General features: G+C 35.9%; 1 protein-coding gene across 1 annotated transcript in view; it reads right to left on the bottom strand.

Moving 5' to 3' along the window:
- Positions 1 to 20,643, bottom strand: part of LOC127290341 (tax1-binding protein 3 homolog) — a 114,256-nt gene that overhangs the window by 49,346 nt on the left and 44,267 nt on the right. The window contains exon 2 of the mRNA XM_051318842.1: positions 2,042 to 2,170. Coding sequence (XP_051174799.1) covers positions 2,042 to 2,170 — 129 coding nt within the window. The remainder of the gene's footprint in view (positions 1 to 2,041; positions 2,171 to 20,643) is intronic.

Raw genomic sequence — 20,643 nt, 5'->3', positions numbered from 1 at the left:
TGCAATTGTTTATAACAAACCCTTTAATCCAAAATAGTTCATATAGGAATTTTACCCCATAGGTATATAAATATTTTTATCTATACTTTAACATATTTCATTGTCAAAAAGAATTCTTTTAGGTGGATTATTTCTCAGAGAATACCTCATATTCAAAGCTTATTTACATGCATTCAGTAGTTTTGGAGAAAATTGAGTTTTTTGATTTTTCTTTTCCCCTCCATAACTCCCCCCAAATAGAAATTAGGGGTTTATACTTGCAGGATTTTGTACTTATATACAATACCGGCAGAAATTTTCAGTACGCCTGACGTGTGAGGAGTGGAAATTTGATGCTGAACTTAAGACAAGATATTTTAAGTTAGAGACTTGTAACCTAGATGATTGAAAAGCTGATAAAATTCTGCGTCTGAATATATATAAACAAAATTTTTTTCTTTTTTTTGCATTTATAACACCGAAAAGAAATCCAGAAAAAATTACACTGCCCTGCATCGATTTTGCGAATAACATGGGACATAGTGTTTCCGAACGGATTTTTTGTGCTGAACACGAATCCGGACTCGAAAACTTTCCATCACGTCACGTTTTCGAGAAAATAGGGGTTGAAACCCCTAAAAACACGGTTTTTGGCCATTTTTGAAAAATTATACTTCGAAAACCTGACGTGGTACAAACTTTGCTGATATCAGAAATTAAAGATTGGTTCATGTCCTTTCAAACGAGCCCTATTCGAAATTGATCGCACTCACCCTTAGAGCAGGGGGTGTGTTTTTTTCTAGGGGTGCACGAAAAAATGTAAACATAACATAAAAATCCATTTTTAATTTTTGAAATCTGACTTTATATTCGTAATCAGCGAGCCCGAAAACCCCTTAACTATCATGATTTATTGAATTGTTATCCATTTTTAATTATTATGTTATGTTTACATTTTTTCGTGCACCCCTAGAAAAAAACACACCCCCTGCTCTAAGGGTGAGTGCGATCAATTTCGAATAGGTCTCGTTTGAAAGGACATGAACCAATCTTTAATTTCTGATATCAGCAAAGTTTGTACCACGTCAGGTTTTCGCTGTATAATTTTACAAAAATGGCCAAAAACCGTGTTTTTAGGGGTTTCAACCCCTATTTTCTCGAAAACGTGACGTGATGGGAAGTTTTCGACCCCGGATTCGTGTTCAGAACAAAAAAATCCGTTCGGAAACACTATGTCCCATGTTATTCGCAGAAAAAAATTTGAAATTTGCAGTGCAGTATTATTGCAATTTTCCTACTTTCGTACTGATGTTTTTGACTAGTAGCATAATCTAGAATAATGTATGGAAATATTTGACAATTTTACAACATAATCTTTAAGGTCTTAGCTTTAATTTGAATTTTTGAAACTTCAAAAATGTTTTGTGATTCCTGAAATATGTTAAAAAATGCCCGAGCATGTTTTTCTACAACTCAATCATCGATCATCACTTTTTTTTTTTTTTTTACAAACCAGCAGCGAGGCGGCGAAAAGTGATGATCGACGATTGAGTTGTAGAAAAACATGCTCGGGCATTTTTTAACATATTTCAGGAATCACAAAACATTTTTGAAGTTTCAAAAATTCAAATTAAAGCTAAGACCATAAAAATTATGTTGTAAAATTGTCAAATATTTCCATACATTATTCTAGATTATGCCACTAGTCAAAAACATCAGTATAAAAGTAGGAAAATTGCATAATTTTTTCTTAATATCTTTTCGGTGTTATAAATGCTAAAGGGGCGTTGTGGGCGAGAAGCTATCCCAGAGCAGTGATCTACAGTCACCAGAGACGTCTGCTGTACCTCTGTGGGGCATCAGCGCTTTCTTAAAGAGAAAGAGTAATTCATTCAGACTATAGGACGTAAGCATTCTCTCATTTCGTTTAGCAGGCCTAGCGCTAGATAGAGCAGCTCGCCCAAAAACTTTTCCGTGTAGCAGTACATGGACCGAATATGTGCGGGAGCTACTTTTGCATACTTAACCACTTATGTCCTATAAAACAAAAATATAGTTGTACATTGTCTGTATATCCTTGTGGACTCTTCCTGTAATCTTGATCAATCCCTCCTCCGATTTTGAATCCACATTTCATTACTTCCTCTCCATTGGCTATTATTTCAGTTTCCTTATGTAATGTAATTGGAATCTGTAATTTAGAAATTTCTTAAGTTAAGGGTTGCATGAAAGTTTTATGATTCTTAAAGAGGAATGATACACCCATTCTGGCAAAAAGTTTGTGACATTTTGAGAAATTTGTTTTTTTTATTTAAGGTACATATCGCTCTTTTAACATTAAAAATGAAAAAAGTCTTCATCAATTAATACTAAAAAATGTATATTATAAGAATAAAAGCTAGTAAATTTCAGAAATTTTTTTGTGAAAACAAAGCACAATTTTTGGTACTGACTGTACAAATCTACCACTTGCAACTTCTTACACATGGGTTTTTATGATTGCTGATTAATTTACTTGAAATTCTTTACTCGTGAATTTTTGGGATCGGTGATTACGAATCTGCAGTCAGATTAAAACAATTTTAAATGGTGGATCCATCAGGGCGGTCGAAAAGGTTAAAAATAAACCTAATTTACTTATAATTCTTTTCTCGGGGGTTTTTAGGATCGCTTAATAAAATGTATACACGCAAATGTTTAAAACATAAAGATAATGAGAAAGACAAAAACAAGAACATAAAAATATAGTAAAAAGTACATGTTTCAATGCAGAATTGATAACAGTAATATTAAGAAGCCAAAATAATTATTAATAATTGAACTCGAATATAATCCAATAGGTCCAACAAAATTTTTGAAAATTTTTAAAAATCGATAGATTTGACTAAAAAATTTTACTCAGATAAGCCCCCAAAAACCCCAGATTAACAATTGATTTATCCAATAAATGTTTAAATTTTGACATTTTGAATTTTCAATAATTAATATCAGATTCGTAATCAGCGACCTCAAAAACCCCCGAGTAACAAATTTTAAGCGAATCCAATAAATTTTATAAAATGGTGGGAAATTTAGGTTAATGGTTTTCCATATACTAAGAAAAATAAAAGAGGCATCAATTAATTATCATTAACTTTAATTATATTACACAGGCACACAAAAAAAAAGTTGTCTGTTTCTTGAACTAGACATATATTTCCTATAGTATTTTGGGCCGCTGAAACCGAATCTGAGCTCAGAATTGCTCCATCACCCTCAGTTTTTTTTAAATCGACCAAAACCACCCTTAAACGGACAAATTCACACTTCGGAGATAAAAAATAAATCAACTTATTTTTTAAAAAAACCTAATTTTACATCTACGAAACTTTGCTCCACTAACTCAAAAACAAAGCCAGCATTGATCCAGCACCCCCTGAATTTTTTTAATCGAAAAAACTACCCCTAATCTGAAGAACCAAATTCAGGAGATAAAACAATAAAATAACTGATTGACAAATTTTATAACCAGATATTTTTACTCCAGTAATGCAGAAACGAAGCCAGAAATGCTCCCTCACACTCTAAATTTTTTTTAAATCGAAATAACCACCCTTAAATAGAAAAATTCAAATTTAATAAGTAAAAAATATTAAATTACCGGTTATTTTAAAAACAGAACCTTACATGTATGTAGTTTTGCTTTTCAAACTCAAAAAAATAAAGCCAGCATTGATCCATCAACCTCTGAATTTTTTTAAATAGAAAAAACTACCCTTAATCTGAAGAATCAAACTTAGGAGGTAATACAATATAATTATATTGTATTACCTCCTAAGTTTGATTCTTTGGTGGTTTTTTCGATTTAAAAAAATTTTAGAGGGGAAGGGAGCATTTCTGGCTTTGTTTCCGCATTGCTGGAGTAAAAATACCTGGTTATAAACTTTTTTAATCAGTTATTTTATTGTTTTACCTCCTAAGTTTGATTCTTCAGATTAAGGGTAGTTTTTTTTATTAAAAAAATTCAGAGTGTGATGGATCAATGCTGGCTTTTTTTTGAGTTAGTAGAGCAAAACTATATACATGTAAGGTTCTGTTTTTAAAGAAACCGGTAATTTAATATTTTTTACTTATTAAATTTGAATTTTACTATTTAAGGGTGGTTTTTCGATTTAAAAAAAATTTAGAGGGTAAGGGAGCATTTCTGGCTTTGTTTCTGCATTGCTGGAGTAAAAATATCTGGTTATAAAATTTGTCAATCAGTTATTTTATTGTTTTATCTCCTGAATTTGATTCTTCAGATTAGGGGTAGTTTTTTCAATTAAAAAAATTCAGGGGGGTGCTGGATCAATGGTGGCTTTGTTTTTGAGTTAGTGGAGCAAAGTTTCGTAGATGTAAAATTAGGTTTTTTTAAAAAATAAGTTGATTTATTTTTTATCTCCGAAGTGTGAATTTGTCCGTTTAAGGGTGGTTTTGGTCGATTTAAAAAAAAATGAGGGTGTTGGAGCAATTCTGAGCTTAGATTCGGTTTCAGCGGTCCAAAATACTATAGGAAGTATGTCTAGTTCAAGAAACAGACAACTTTTTTTTTTGTGTGCCTGTGTAATATATTTTCAATTTTAAACAATTTTAAAATCATTTTGTTATTAATTTTTAAATATTTTTATGATTATACTAAGTGAACAATTGAATTTAAAGATGAAAGTATTGCTCAATTCCAAAGCAAGCAATTAATTCGTAAATTTCTTGAAAACAAACAATTTTTTAAAGGAATTTTTTTTTCTATTCATTTCGTCGATTCCATAGAAAGAAACTAATTAATTTTTCAGTTTTTCTTTAAACTGTATATTTTTTTTTATAATTAATGCTTAAAGAAAATGTGCGCAGTTGATAGAACCTCAAGGCACCACAGTTTTTTTTTAATTTTATCGTTAATATGTAGGTTTATTTCAACAAATTGTTGTTTATTTATTAAAACATACTGATATATCGAAACGGTTTTCTCAGTTTTTTTTTTAAATGACCTGCAAAATTTTTAAAAATGTTTTTTTTTACTTCCTGTAAAAACAGTGAATTGGCGCTTGACCCCTTTTGTCATTCTACCCTTCATATAATGTATCCTGTCGTGTATGGGGGTATTTTCTGGAAAAGGTCATGTTTTCGTAAATTCGCTTTTTCTCAAAACAACGTTTTTTGACCTGGAGGACATCATAAAAGAAAAACTATTGCACCGATTAAGCACAAATTATTATGGCTTATTCTATACATATACCGCTATCGTCGGAACTAGAATCATAATTTTTAATTAATATTTAACCATTTTTTTAAACAATGTATGTTGAAAAAACAAGGTCAAAAATGAAAAAAGTCCACCATTTTATTTTTTTCATCGAAAATAGTTGATTGTAGTTCCGACGATAGCTACGAGCTTACTTTTCAAGAAAATATCAAAAATTTTATTTTTCGATGACCTAAATTGGAAATATGGTGTCCGCGAATCAGAAGTAGGGGTATTTTCAGGAGGCCATAACAACAAGATAATCTATAATAAATAAGGAATAAAAATTTTTTTTAAACAGTTTAAAACCCCTTATTTTAGGTATAAAAAGATTGAAGTAAATAAAACCTTCGAGCAATAAGTTTTAAACCAATCCAAGAACTTTTGAAAAAACTCGACTGTCATATTAAATCTGTCATTTTGAATTTTTGAAATCTGGATTCAGATTCGTGATCAGCGACCCCAATAACCCCTGCGTAACAAAATTCACGTAAATCCATCAGCTGGGTTTATCAGAGGCACGAAAGGATTAAGACAAGAAGACTAGAGACAGGAGGAGTAACTTCGCTTGAGTCCTATAGAGAACGGTGACGTGTAATATGAGGGCAATGAAAGTGGCATACTTGGAAAGTAGTTGGTACAGTAGGGGAGACCGGGGCTGAAAGTGCCGGGGGTAAGTTGTGCCGATAGGAATATCTCAAAAACAAAATTTTTTTTTTAAAGTGAAAAAGAGAGAAGTATTGTTTTACTTATGCGCATCTTTGGCAACTATTTTGATTTTGTTTGCTTCACGGAATAATTAGCTGTTAGTAATTTTGTGCTTTGGCGTCACTTAAGTGCAAGTTTTCATGTTTACACTTGTTGGTCTATTTTTTGCTTTTTTAAAGATACCCTGGCGGATTGTATGATGCGAATGCTCCACGAAATTGTCGGAGCATTCGTGGAGCACGAGATCGAAATTGAAATTTTATCTAAAATGAATAAAAATGATGAAATTAATAATATAATTATTAAAATCAATAAGTTTTATGCATTTTAAGATGATTATTGTTGAATAATTATAAATAAATTGGTGAAAATTTATTTTTTTTATCTAAAATATTGATCACAAAAATTAATTTTTTTATGAAAAATATTGTTGAAAAAATGTATTATTTTATGAAAAAAATCAATATTTTTGATAAAAAAAATGTAAGGCGTTGTTCGCAGTGGCGAGACAGCCGGTGTAGCGAGACATTAGGATATTTCAGACAGCTGAACTGACTGTGCTGGCACTTCTGGTCTGAATGTCAAGTTTTATTGTGCTTTAACTTTTCCATATGATACATACGTTTTTGATGTACGAAATATCGCTATACTGTTAATAACAGTTTCAAGATATTTTAAAAGTTTTATTTCCCATCGGTATAAGTGATAATATATAAAAATTTCCGGAATTTTCTGAAGGGTTAAATGTTTTGAGTCTTTAGTATTTAAGTTTCCTTCAAAATTTCCAGAGCACTATGAATTATTGTTCGATGCATAGGATTGTACATCGCCATTACCGAAAAATGCTGTTTCCGCATTGGCGAGACACTTGTTGTCGGCAGTGGCTTTTTTATATCTAATAATATTGTACATGTCCTAATGAATTTGATATAATTTTTGTACGTTTTGTCGACAATATTTTTCATAACTATAGTTTAAATTGAAAAAGATGAACAGGAAGAAAAGCTTATTTGTTTTTAATAACTGTGACATGGATTAGCGGCTCACAATCAGAAAAATATTTGCCTGTATTTTTATGATTGAATAAAACAATATTATGATTTAAAGGCATCAATTATTATACTCTTTCTCTTTGATTCCTTTGTTTTTGTTACGTTTAAACGATAAAGACTCTGATTTTAAGATAGTGTCTCGCCACTACGGACGATTTTTTATGTCGGTAGTCGCGAGACATTATCGTAAATAAGCAATAACTTTTTTTCCAATATCTGTTCTGTAACTGTATAAGTTAAATTTGCAGTATAGAGTCACACCTGTCCATGGATATATTGTAACGAACGTTAAAATCCTCTGAATTATTGAATGTCCATCGCCAAATGGTTGCCCCTGTAAAACGTTAACGACGTTGTAATCGCGATTAGTCAATTAATACACAGAGGGCATCGTGATGTCCTTTTTGACACATTTTTCGAGACGCTCTCGGCCCGCCGGCGATCCGACGGCAGAGAGACGCGAACACTTGTTAGTGACATATATCTTAAGCGAAATTGTTCTACGATATTCATTTCTTTAATATTATAATAAATACTTTAGTAACAAGTTTACTTTATTTCTGTGTCTAATTATTGTTGAGTGATACCTATATCGACGACGAGAGGATACTGGCCGTTCTTTCAACGATCAATTTGATAATTAATCAAGACGAATTCTCCACGGTAAGTCCGCTTTTCTTTTTTCACTTCGCACTGCTCATCGAGGAGATTTCGTTTCGCTACTGCTCAGGCCATCCTCTCGATACTATGAACATTTAATATTCACTTTGTGGAAATTCTATTCGAATTTTGTGTCTAATTTCGCGAGTCGTCCCCACGAGCTCAATTTTGATTAATTATTATAAATTCTCGCGAAGTTACCCACATTTTTGGCGCCCAACGTGTTTTTTTTACAAGCCAAAAAAAAATATATCGATAACAATATTTTTGTTCCCTTGTAAAAACTTTTTTTTCTTTCTTCTAATTTCATACGACTTTTCAGTCAACTTTTCTCGACCTCGTGCGTGGAAAATTTCGCACATAACCCCAAACTGGCGGCGACATGCGGTCTTTTCCACAGCCGTGAATCGAGACTTTTCTAATGTTTTTTTTATCGAAATCGATTAATCGCGTATTGTGAAAAATTCGAACAAAATTCCTTCTCAATTAAATCGCGAAAAATATTAGAAATCTTGAACGGAATTTCCACAACGATTAAAATAAATCTATAATGAATGCATGAATGACAAAAAAAAATAAATATATGTATATACTCGCTCTCTCTCACTCTCGCTTATTTCACTTTGGATTGAAAATTTTTTTTAGCACGCTTTTTCGCTTTTTTCGTGCACGATTACTGCTTCGCTTTTTATAAATTATCAAATTATAATAATTTGTAAACCAGTGACAAATACCATGGGAAATAAATTGATTTAATTCCATGATTTTATTTTCGATATCCGAAAATGCGTAATCTCGATTTCGATCTCACGAGGTAAACAAACAACTGTCTCTTTCGAGAATTGGAGACCTTTTTTTTTCTTTCTTGCCAGCTTGGTCATAAAATCAATAATTCAACGAGAAATAAAATTTTGACATTGAATTAAATAAAATTTCAAATCAAAATTTAAAAATTTTTTAATAAAAAAAAAAAAATAAAAATTACTTTTTAATATAAAAATTAAAATTCGATTTTTTTTTAATTTCAACAAATTTTAAAAAAATTTTTTTTTTACAAAAAAAAAAAAAAAAAAAATTTAAAAAAAAAAAAAAATTAATTACAAATGACCAACACACCAGAAAAAGGGTCAAAGAATGGGGGAAACAACCGACCCAACACGCGTTCCGTGACGTCAGCTGCCTTTCAGCCGACAACCCAACTCGCGCGTTCACCGACCGGTCTCCCCACCACCAACCCTAATCTCGAAGAGAATACAAGCAATCTCGCGATAGCAACAAATCAAAACAATACGAATATTACGGAACAAAAACAAAACATTCAAGTCGATACACAAAGCCAACACATGGACATGTCAGACACGAATCCAAACACAATGCGTAGACGCAAACGTCAAACGACAGTTCCCAAAACCAGTCTCCTCACACGACGTACGAGAGCGACAGGCTTGCGAACACCTGTCACGGCGGAACGAATAGATCGCACTCTCGCGGAATATCGCGCTGACCAAATTCGAAACAATGATCGTTTCGAACAATCGATTCAACAAATGTTGAAAACACATTTGAATTCGGCTTCTTCTCGACTCGAAAGTTTTCAAACTCAAAATCGAAAAGAATTATACGAATTTAAAGAAACCACCATGGAAATGATAACAAGTCATCAAGTCGAAAATTCACAAGCCTTAAAATCAACCCGTTTCGAATTAAATAAAGCTATCGAAAATCTCTCGCGACAAGTTTCAGATATTCACCTGAAACAAAATCAATCGCCTTGGCACGATTCTCGATGGGCATTCGACACTACAGGGGAACACATGCCCCATTTGACATGTCTTCCCCCCACCACCACAACCACGACAGTGACAACGACAACTACAGGTACTCTTACATCGCTTGGCACGGGGACACAGCCGACATATAGCTTACCTTCCCTAAAAACCGCCACCCCGCTTTCTCGAGGACCACCCATACAATCACGTTAACTGCAGTTCCAAACCACCCCCACCTATTTCGATGACACCCTTCCAACTCCGGGACCCAGCGGAACCACGAACATTCCAACGCCTATCGCACCGCCACAGCCAGCACCGCGAACTGCCCTACCGAATTTATTAAAAATTATAAAATCATGGGACCTTAAATACCCAGGTAAATTGGACGCCACTGATTTTATAAACGAATTCGAAATTCGAATGCTCGCGACATCTATAAATCCGAACGACGTTCTACAGGCGTTATCGATGGTTTTCTCTGACCACGCGTACACGTGGTTTGTCACTTTTCGAAATAGTTGGCACACTTGGGCCGACTTTTCCACACGATTTTTGCTCACGTTCGGTGACCTTAACGATGATCAACAGATCACAAACAAGATCCAACGCGCGGTTCAAACAGAAAAAGAATCTGGCATCGAGTTTGTAATAAGAATAAGTGCACTTTTTAACAAATTACAACAAAAAGTGCCCGAAGCCAGTCAACTCGATAAGATTTATTCTGCGCTCCACGCAGAATTAATCATTCATTTTGACAGAGACTCATTTACAACTTTTGACGGACTCGTTCAAAAAATTCATAAATACGAAGAGAAGATCGAGACGATGAAACTCTCGACAAAACTCCGTGATTACGATTCAAAAAAACGAAATTCCACGCGCGGGAAATCACAATTGAACGCGATTGACGAGCAATCGCCCAAGATCGATGAAAAAGTCGAAACCCCGCCCAAACAAGACCAAAAAACGGAAACTACAGTTAAGAAAGCGCAAATTAATAGAAAGAAAGAACCAGAGGCAAATCTTAACAAAGTCGAGATTTACAAACAGCAAATAAAAAGTTTAGAAGCAAAACTTCCAAAAAGCGAGAACTCAAAAATTGATAACGATAATAAATCGGAAAAAGCATCCAAAACCCCCCCTCGTTCTCGCAAATCGCGTCATCGCTCTTCTTCTAGTTCTTCTCGCTCCTCATCTTCCGTTTCGTCTCGGAAGGGGGGAGGAAGACGCAGATCATCGACGCGTAAAAATCGCGATCGCGACGATCGAGACGATAAAAAAAATAAAAACGATAATAGGGGCGGTTACCGATCAAATAACCGCGGTAGAGGAAATCGAGGTGGTTGGAATGGCCATAGAGGCTACCCAAATTCCGGTTACGGTCACCCCCACCAATTCACGAATCAATGTCCACCGAATTGTCATTGTGGCGCTCAGGCTCCAGGGCCGTATCCACCGCCACACGGGCCACAACAACCACCGCCTCCACACCCGTGGTATAATAATTATAATCGCGATTTTCCGAATACCCCTTATCAGGGTAACCCTCAGCAATCAAAAAACGAGAGGGAAGCCAGGAGAGATTAAATCTCCCTGGCAATTTTCCAAAAGAAATCGGAAATTCGAATAAACTATCAACGCCAAATTTAAACGCGATAATCGACGACAACGCAACGCCTGGTTGCAGCCACACCACAGTCGAGTCAACGCGCCTCTTTGAAAATGCCTCAACGCTCAATCAAGCATCGGCCAACAAAGATTGCGCTAGTGATTCCGACTGCGATTGGGGCGAATGCTACCATACGGCATCTGAAACGGAGTATGAAGACTCAGACGAGGATACCCCTCCCACTGACGAAAAGAACGTGGTGGGAGCGAATATATCCTCGCCTGCGTCACTACCCTCTCCAGGTCCTTCTAATTTCCTTTTATCGATAAAAAGAGAATTGGACCACATGGTAGAAAAGGGGCCCGCATCGCCCTCACCGTCTCAAAAGCGTAGTACGATTACCACGCTAATTAAAATAGGCAATAGAGTCTTTAAAGGACTTCTCGACACGGGTAGCGATCGCACCTTTATGTCGGGCGAATTATTCGATCAAATAAAAAGATTAGCTAACGGTTCTCCAATTTACGACGAAATAACGCCCGCCGGCGTGCAACTCGCGCAACGCGATCACGTGGCCGCGCCTCGTTATTCGGCTAAATTTGATATTACAATCGACGATTGTAACGGCGAATTATGGTTTGCAGTCATGGACGGACTCACCACGCCAATTATATTAGGCATGGACTTCTTAACATCGTGGAAAGTTGTTATAAACGCCATACGAGGTTATTGGTCCATAGAAGGGTCAGAAAAACGACACCTTTTTACGTCTCGAACCGATGAATTTAGTTTCATAAATTCGGCTCAGTTAATAGAATTAACCCCCGAACAAAAAGAAACACTCGATAAATTCTTAGACGAAGAATTGTCAAACTTCGCCGCGTATACAGGTATTGTCAGCGACTTAACGACACACGTTATCGAGCTGACCGACTTAACGCCTTTTAAAATAAAACCGTATCGACGTAGCCTAGAAGCCGACAAAATAATAAACGCGCAAATCGATAAATATATCGAAAGAAAATTTATTCGCAGAAGCAACGGTCGCTTCGCAAGTCCCGCGTTGCTTACCTATCGAAAAGATGGGAAGCCCAGAGTCTGTATAGACTATCGAAGACTCAATAAAGTCACAAAAAAATCGGCGTACCCATTACCGCGTATGGATTCGATCCTCGACGCATTATCGGAAGCCAATATAATTAGCACAATCGATCTGACGGACGCGTTCCACCACATACCAATTGACCCGAAGTCGCGTGAATATACCGCCTTCATAGTCCCCGGTCGTGGACAGTTCGAATGGGTGAGAATGCCTTTCGGCCTCACCAATGCACCAGCCACTTTTCAGGCATTTACGGATCGTTTGAAAGAAAAATTCGTTGAGTACGTGCGAGAACACGATCTTCCCGAAAGATTTGTCGACCAAGTCCACGCTTATCTGGATGACTGGATTATTATCTCCAGAACATTCGGGGAACATCTGCAGATCTTGAAAATCGTGTTCAAAATCCTTCGTGACGCCGGGATGTCTATAAACCGCGAAAAATCGTTTTTCGCCAAGTCGTCGGTCGAATACCTTGGTTATCTTCTCGATAAAGATGGCTTGAAACCAAATCCGAAAAAGGTCGATCCGATTCTCGAACGCCCTCGACCGAAAAATCGCAAAGAGCTCCGCCAATTCAATGGTTCCGTAAACTGGTACCACCGGCATTTATGCAACATTGCAAAAGTGCAGGGACCATTGAATAAATTGGCCAGTCCAAAAGTACCGTGGGTTTGGACTGCAGAGCACGAAAATGCGTTCGTCGAAGTCAAGAAAACATTGAAAAATGCACTGACTTTGAATGCACCGCGTCCCGATTTACCTTTTCTTTTGTATACGGACGCTAGCGATACCGGTATAGGCGGAATCCTCACGCAAAAAGGCGAAGACCGCGAATATCTCATCACGTGTATGAGCAGACCCTTTAGAGGTGCGGAAGTAAATTATACTACCACCGAAAAGGAATGCTTGGCAGTGATCGAGTCCCTCCGGAAATTTCGTTGCTACATTGAGCAAACCGAATTGACAGTTCTCACGGATCACTCGAGCTTGATCTGGTTACAGGGAATAAAAGATCCCAGGGGTAGACTTGCGAGATGGGCCCTCGAATTGGCCGCGAATCGCGTTAAAATCGAACATCGAAAAGGAACGATGAACGAGGCTGCCGACACTCTTTCGCGTCTTTACGAGGACCCCCCGGAAGAAACTCCCCCTTCACAACTCAATCGAGTCTCTGACCAATCGTGGTACGAGACTATTCGGGAACGAGTTCGAGCAAATCCTCTTCATTTCGAAAGATACAAACTCGACTCGAACGACGAGCTTTTCTATTATAAGCCTAACCAACTTAAGGAAACCATTGGCGATAATAACGCCTGGAAAAAGGTCGTGAAAGAAAACGAAATCATTCCCTTAATTTCAAAACATCACGATACGCCACAATCCGCGCATCAAGGCATTAATAAAACGTATCATTCGATACTTAATCATTATTATTGGCCAGGAATGCGCGAAGACGTTCGACGATACGTCAAAGAATGCGAGATTTGCTTGAAATGCAAACCCGTTAATTCTCCCCCGCAAGGCTTGATGTATCCTCGAAAAATTCAAGAAACATGGGAAACGGTTTCCCTCGATATAATGGGCCCTCTCCCTCGATCGAAATCGGGTAAACATTACATTTTAGTTTGCGAAGATGTTTACTCGCGATTTATCGACTGCTTTACGTTAACCGCAGCAACGGCGGCTAAAATCATTCGAGCATTGAGAACCCTCATTAATCGTTGGGGTACCCCGTTAACGTTCTTGACCGATAATGGTACTGAATTCAAAAATAAGAAAATGGACGAATTTCTCCAAGAAATTGGATCTGTCCAAAGAACGACTCCAGTTTACCATCCACAATCAAACCCAGTCGAACGCGTTAATCGTAATTTAAAAACGATGATCGCGAGCTTACTCGGCACCGATCATCGCGAGTGGGATGTTTCTATCGAAGAAATCCAATTCGCGTATAATACGACCATCCATTCGTCGTTAGGCGTGACCCCTGCTTTTCTCAATTTCGCTCGCGAACCGAGGCGCACCGGTGAAAAATTGCCCGACACGAATTTGAATGACAGACGTAGTGACGAATCCGAAAACGACTGGCTTGATCGCGTTAAAAGAATCGACGCGCTTCACGCAGAAATTCGAAAAATTATGATTAAAGCTGGAAAGAAACAAATCAAAACTTATAACAAAAATCGAAAAAATGATGTTATTTTCGAAATCGGTGATTACGTGTTTTACCCGAACAACACCTTATCAAGCGCGGCTCGCAATTATAGTTCGAAGCTAGCACCGCGTTATAAAGGACCTGCCATGGTCGTAGAAAAATTATCTCCCCTGGTAGTTGTCATTGGTGATTTGCATGGAAAAGAAATCGGAAAATATCACGTCAGTGATTTAAAACCGGCACGAATGAATACTCGATCGCGAAATACGGTGTGAATCCTTTTTACAGATACCATGGCTTCATCACGAGACGGCACATCGACTGTCGACGAATCCAGTGAGGTGTCGATGCAACACGTCGCCCCCACCACAGATGACCTGGAAATTCCAAATTTGGAATGGGAGCTCCCATTCGAGGACACTGGATTGGTCATTCTCAAGCGCCCAGATCTCAACAGTCTTCTTGAGAAACATCGTTTGCTTTCTCGTCAAATGTCGGAGCAACACGAAATAATCCGATCACTACGAGAACAACTCAATTCTCAACCATTACCGACCGCGGCAAACGCTCCAGCCAACACAGCTGATCTCTACCGTACCCTTTTCGATCTTACGACGAAAGAACGAGATGCGCACGAAAAATTCACGACTGCTACTGCCGAATTGGACTGTTTCAAAGCCAAGATACGCGAATTGGAAACAACCATTGAATCGTATGATTATGATTACGAATCCCTCTCATCAGACTACAAAGAATTAGAGAAGAAGATTAAAGTAGTCCGCAAGGTATTCCACCAAACCATGGAGGAGGTTTTCAATGCCCAAGCAGAGATCCGCGAGCCTCGAATTCGTCCGAAGGCCGCCCAAGGTTGCATTAATTGCAACACTCCTGGACACGCGTACCGCCAATGCTCAAAACCTTATAAGGGTAAATTCTGCCAGAAGTGTGCGAGTCCAGATTTCTCTACGAGTGAATGCCCTTGGCCGCATTTCGCCACGGTCAACTATAAGGTCGCAGAAAATAAACGCTGCAAAATCTGCTGGAGACCCCGAGTTTTGCCAGACGTCTGCTGCTACGAGTGTCGAAAGAAGCTACGCGAAGCCACTGCAGATAAACGTCTCAAGGCCGAAATCGCAGCCGAGAAGACGATCACTCTACCCCTCAAATCAAAGAGTAAACCAAAGAGCCTCACCACAATGCTCTCTTCGATAAAACTCGAACCAAAAGCTTCAACCTCAAAAGAGGAGACCGATCCAGTTCCCGAGATCCCAGAGGGACCCCCCCGAACCTGACCAGGAGAAAGAAGAAGAAGTTCCTCAATCATCGGACTCAGACGATTGTGCCGACGAAAAGTAAAAGAACTATTTTACGAACGTTAAGTGCCTCAGTGTCGACATTGCGCCGTTGCGCCCTTTCTTTCGCGCTGTCAAGCCTTCTTTATTAAGCGCCATAAGTGCCTACGAATATTCTCGTATTTTGTACCTTCGATTTCCTTCGTTCTTTGCGCCGTTGCGCTAAATTACTACCTCGCGCCTTAGCGCCAATTAATTATAGAAGATTATATTTAATAAACAATATTTTGTTTTCGCCATCTTAAGTACGAATTACTCTATATTTTTCTATCGTTACCAAAGCCGAAACTTCTTTATACCAAAAAGAAATGATAATGGTGTGAATGTTAAGACTGTTTTCGTTGAAGGAAAATTTCTCCTATCGAGTAGTAGCGAGACGTACCTAGTTAAAAGGGTATATTATACAATATGAATTTATTTTTGTTTAACTTCTAATTTTTATTTTTTTATCCAGATGGGCAAGTGCCAAGTGTGGTCGATTCCGACCAAGCGGACTTCGCAAACAAGGGCAATCATTCGGCAACGTCAGTCCAGAGGGGGAGAGTTGTAACGAACGTTAAAATCCTCTGAATTATTGAATGTCCATCGCCAAATGGTTGCCCCTGTAAAACGTCAACGACGTTGTAATCGCGATTAGTCAATTAATACACAGAGGGCATCGTGATGTCCTTTTTGACACATTTTTCGAGACGCTCTCGGCCCGCCGGCGATCCGACGGCAGAGAGACGCGAACACTTGTTAGTGACATATATCTTAAGCGAAATTGTTCTACGATATTTATTTCTTTAATATTATAATAAATACTTTAGTAACAAGTTTACTTTATTTCTGTGTCTAATTATTGTTGAGTGATACCTATATCGACGACGAGAGGATACTGGCCGTTCTTTCAACGATCAATTTGATAATTAATCAAGACGAATTCTCCACGGTAAGTCCGCTTTTCTTTTTTCACTTCGCACTGCTCATCGAGGAGATTTCGTTTCGCTACTGCTCAGGCCATCCTCTCGATACTATGAACATTTAATATTCACTTTGTGGAAATTCTATTCGAATTTTGTGTCTAATTTCGCGAGTCGTCCCCACGAGCTCAATTTTGATTAATTATTATAAATTCTCGCGAAGTTACCCACAATATATACAGACTTGATGTTCTTGAAAATGTGAGTGCTATAACAAAAAAACAAAACGTGTCTCGCCACTACCGACACTCCCTTATTTTTTACCAATATTTTTGATTAATACATCAATGTTTTGATGAAATAATACATTTTTTCACTATTATTTACGTTTAAAATTAATTTTCTTAAAATTTTTTTTGATAAAAAAATTCATTTTTTTACCAATAATATTTTTTTATTAAAATATTAATTTTTTTAAATAAAATAATACATTTTTTTTTACTAATATTTCCGTTGAACAAATAATTTTGCTTTCGATAAAAAAAATATAGAAAAAATTTAAAGAAAAGAAAATAAGAGTGCTGCCACCTACCTGCTAAAAAACGCGGCTCTATTGATTTCATGGACAAATATAAATATCAACTGCAATATATTGAAATTAATAAAAACATAAAAATTTTATAATTATTCAACAATAATCATCTTAAAATGCATAAAACTTATCAATTTCATCATTTTTATACATTTTAGATAAAATTTGAATTTCGATCTCGTGCTCCACGAATGCTCCGCCAATTTCGTGGAGCATTCGCATCATACAATCCGCCAGGGTATATCGGTACGTATTTTTTTAAAATGAACTAAATTTATCAAAGGATTCAATGGTGTATTGATCTTAACATTCAATTTATTTCGTTTTTTAATATTTGATAAAAAGTGAGCGTAGACGCTGGTTGTGCCGCTGTCAATCGAAACATAACGATAATCTACTATTGCCTCGTTTGTTCGAATAGTTATTCCAACCCGAAATCAAGAGAAAAGTTGATTCAATGCATAGTTTGCAAAAACTGGGCACATTTAAAATGTGTGAAGGGTAAAAAAGGGCAGTTATATGTGTGTCAATTGTAATATCAATAAATCGCATTCGGAATAAGTAGGGCGTTGTCCGTAGTGGCGAGACATTGCGATATTTCAAACATCTGAGTTGACGGTGCTCCCGCTTCTGGTGTAAAAGTGAAGTTTTATTGTACTAAAGCTTTTCTATATGATGCGCTCTTTTTTGATGTAAAATTTTTTGCCACACAGCTGATAATAGTTTCAAGCAACATTGAAAGTTTTATTTCTCGAAAGGAAAAGTGCCTATAAAAAAAATTCTGGATTTTTATGAACAATAAGTGCTTTAGTTTATTGGTATTTAAGTTTCCTTCGAAATTCCCAGAGCACTGTACATGACAGTTCGATGGACAGGATTTAAAATTTAATGATAGATTTAACTATGATTTAAAATAGTGTCTCGCCACTACCGATGTTTTCTGATGTCGGTAGTCGCGATACATTATCGTAAATCGGCGATAACTTTCTTTTTTGAGGACTTATGATATATACATGAAGTAAATTTCAGTGTTGTCAGATGCCTATGGCGCTTTCCCCCTAGATGGCTAGATATTTTCCACTAAAAATATATTTTTTCCTCTAATTTTCACTAGAAAAATAAAAATAAATAAATAGAAAACGTAAAAATTCTTAACTCAACGCAAAATTTAAAATTTTTGACACTAATTATGCAAAAGTTATTTAAACTTAGAGAATAGTTTAATAAAATTTAATATAGTTCAAGGTAATAAATATATAACAATAATGACAGACATTTTTTTGGAATTTCATTTATTTAAATATTAATTCCAGTTACAATTTATTTATAAAATTTATGAACTTAAGAACATGGAATAGACATTGCATTAATAAAATAAACTTCACGAATAAACTAAACTATACAGCAGTGGAGGGCTTGGCACGTAGAAGAGCATCCTTTCTTATAGAACTGTGTGACTAATTTTGATTGTCCCAGTCTGAACATTTGCTTAATCGCCATCAGTGTAACCAATCAAATTCACTTAAATAGTTTAAACTTAGTGACCACACTTTTAATACTTCAGATTCAATTTACGTAGAAAAAATTACATTTAGGTAAAAACACTAAAAAAACCAGTAAAGAAAAAAAAAGATACTAAATTTCCTACTAAAATATTTCTCCTACTAAAAATGTTACTGAAGGACCAAAATCTTACTAAATTTTGTAGGAAAACCACTAACTTGGCAACACTGGTAAATTTTTAGTAGATAGTCCAGCCTGTCCGCCGATATAGATGCGGACTTGATTTTCATGAAAATATGAGTGCTACATCAAAAAAATAAAGCGTGTCTCGCCACTACCGACGTTCCCCTATTCATGTCTTAAAAATTATTTATTAATCAGAAAGTAGACTTTTTACAATTAATTAACGATACAAATAATTATTTCAAAAAATATTTTAGAAGACTGACTAATTATGTAATTGTAAACTTTAAGTCAGAAATTTTTATTTATTTACAAAAATCTATAAATGTTACGATTGTTGGAAAAATCTTTTGAATGTTTATAATAAAAATACTTATTACGAAAACTATATTTTAAGTGACTGACTACCCAGATAACAAAGGTAACCGGCCCGCTCGGCACCCAGGGGCCGATACACCGAGTGCACGCTGTGAGCCTGCCATTTAGCTAGCAGCTGCTGGCCCACTTGTAGTGAATCCAGCGGGCTGGCAATGCGCTAGACTATTCGCTTACACGTTATTTAGACCGCGTGTCGGCTGAGGGTCAGCACTTGGCTAGATTTTTCTCCCAATTTTGTAAATCAATTATTATTGAATTATTTAATTTTTATTGATAAATATTGAATTTTTTTACACCAAGGCTTAAAATATAAACTTTTAGTATGTTATCGAGATCCAGTCGATCGACTCAAGAATCAAAGAAGGATGCTTTTTTGGAATGCAATTTACAAAAATTATTTTTGTTTAAAAATGTTTTTTAAATAATTTTTTAAAATGTTTATTTATAAATTGTTTATAAAAAATTTATTCTTTATGTCCGATCAAAGATTTAAAAATTGTTTTATATTCCATGAACATTTTGATTATTTATTTTTAAAATTGTTTAATAAGAATAAGTATTATTTATTATAAATACGCAGTTTTCAAAAAATGAAATTTATTATTTGTTATTTAAACGTTATGTTATTAAATAATTATTGTTAGTTAAAGTATTTCTCAGTCACGAACTTCTTTTTTATCATAATTTTATACTAAAAAATGTAGGTGGAATATTAAAAAATTTTTAAGTTTTTGATGAGACATGAGGAACACAATTTTGTATTAACATCTTTTAAACAAACAATTTAAGAAACTATAAAAAATTTAAAACAGAAAATATCTTTCTTAACTACATTTTAAGAAAAAAAACCTGTTTTGGTTATTTAATCGGTGAACTGGATGTAGATAAAAATAATTGTAATTGTTTGTAATCCGTTTGAGAAATAATAAAATCGAATATTTTGCGAAGAAAAATTATTGAATGAAGTCAAGTGCAGCGCGGGAAAAGCAAGGCATTCTGGGCCGATAAAAGCACCTGCCAGTCGACCAATCAGCAATCAAAGACAATGGGATACCGGAGTGTGTGTGTGTGTCAGGCAGACGTGATCAATCCAAGATATTGGGTCCAAAAGTTTTCTACAGATAAATAAATTTTAAAAAATCCAATCTTGTAGGGATTTTGAGATCACAGGATTAGAAATTAGAAGCTAATTTTCAAATTGGGCATACAGCCCAATGTAAGATTCCGCGGCCCAATGTGAGGCCCACAGTAAAAAAATTAGTTGTCTTAAATAAAACCCATTAATTTTCAGTATCCAACACGTGATCCCCATGAATTTCTGGGTTTAGACTTGTAGTACAAAACCAAAAATATTGCGCCCAATGTCTGGGATTGGGCTCAACATTTTTTGACAAATAAATAAATTTTACAATATTTTTGTCATTTTTACTACAAGT

The sequence above is a fragment of the Leptopilina boulardi genome, unplaced genomic scaffold, assembly GCF_019393585.1.
Source record: "Leptopilina boulardi isolate dan_hultmark-lab unplaced genomic scaffold, ZJU_Lbou_2.1 LbouV2_60, whole genome shotgun sequence".
In the NCBI taxonomy this organism is placed as follows: Eukaryota; Metazoa; Arthropoda; class Insecta; order Hymenoptera; family Figitidae; genus Leptopilina; species Leptopilina boulardi.
This window is presented reverse-complemented; position numbering and strand designations above follow the sequence as displayed.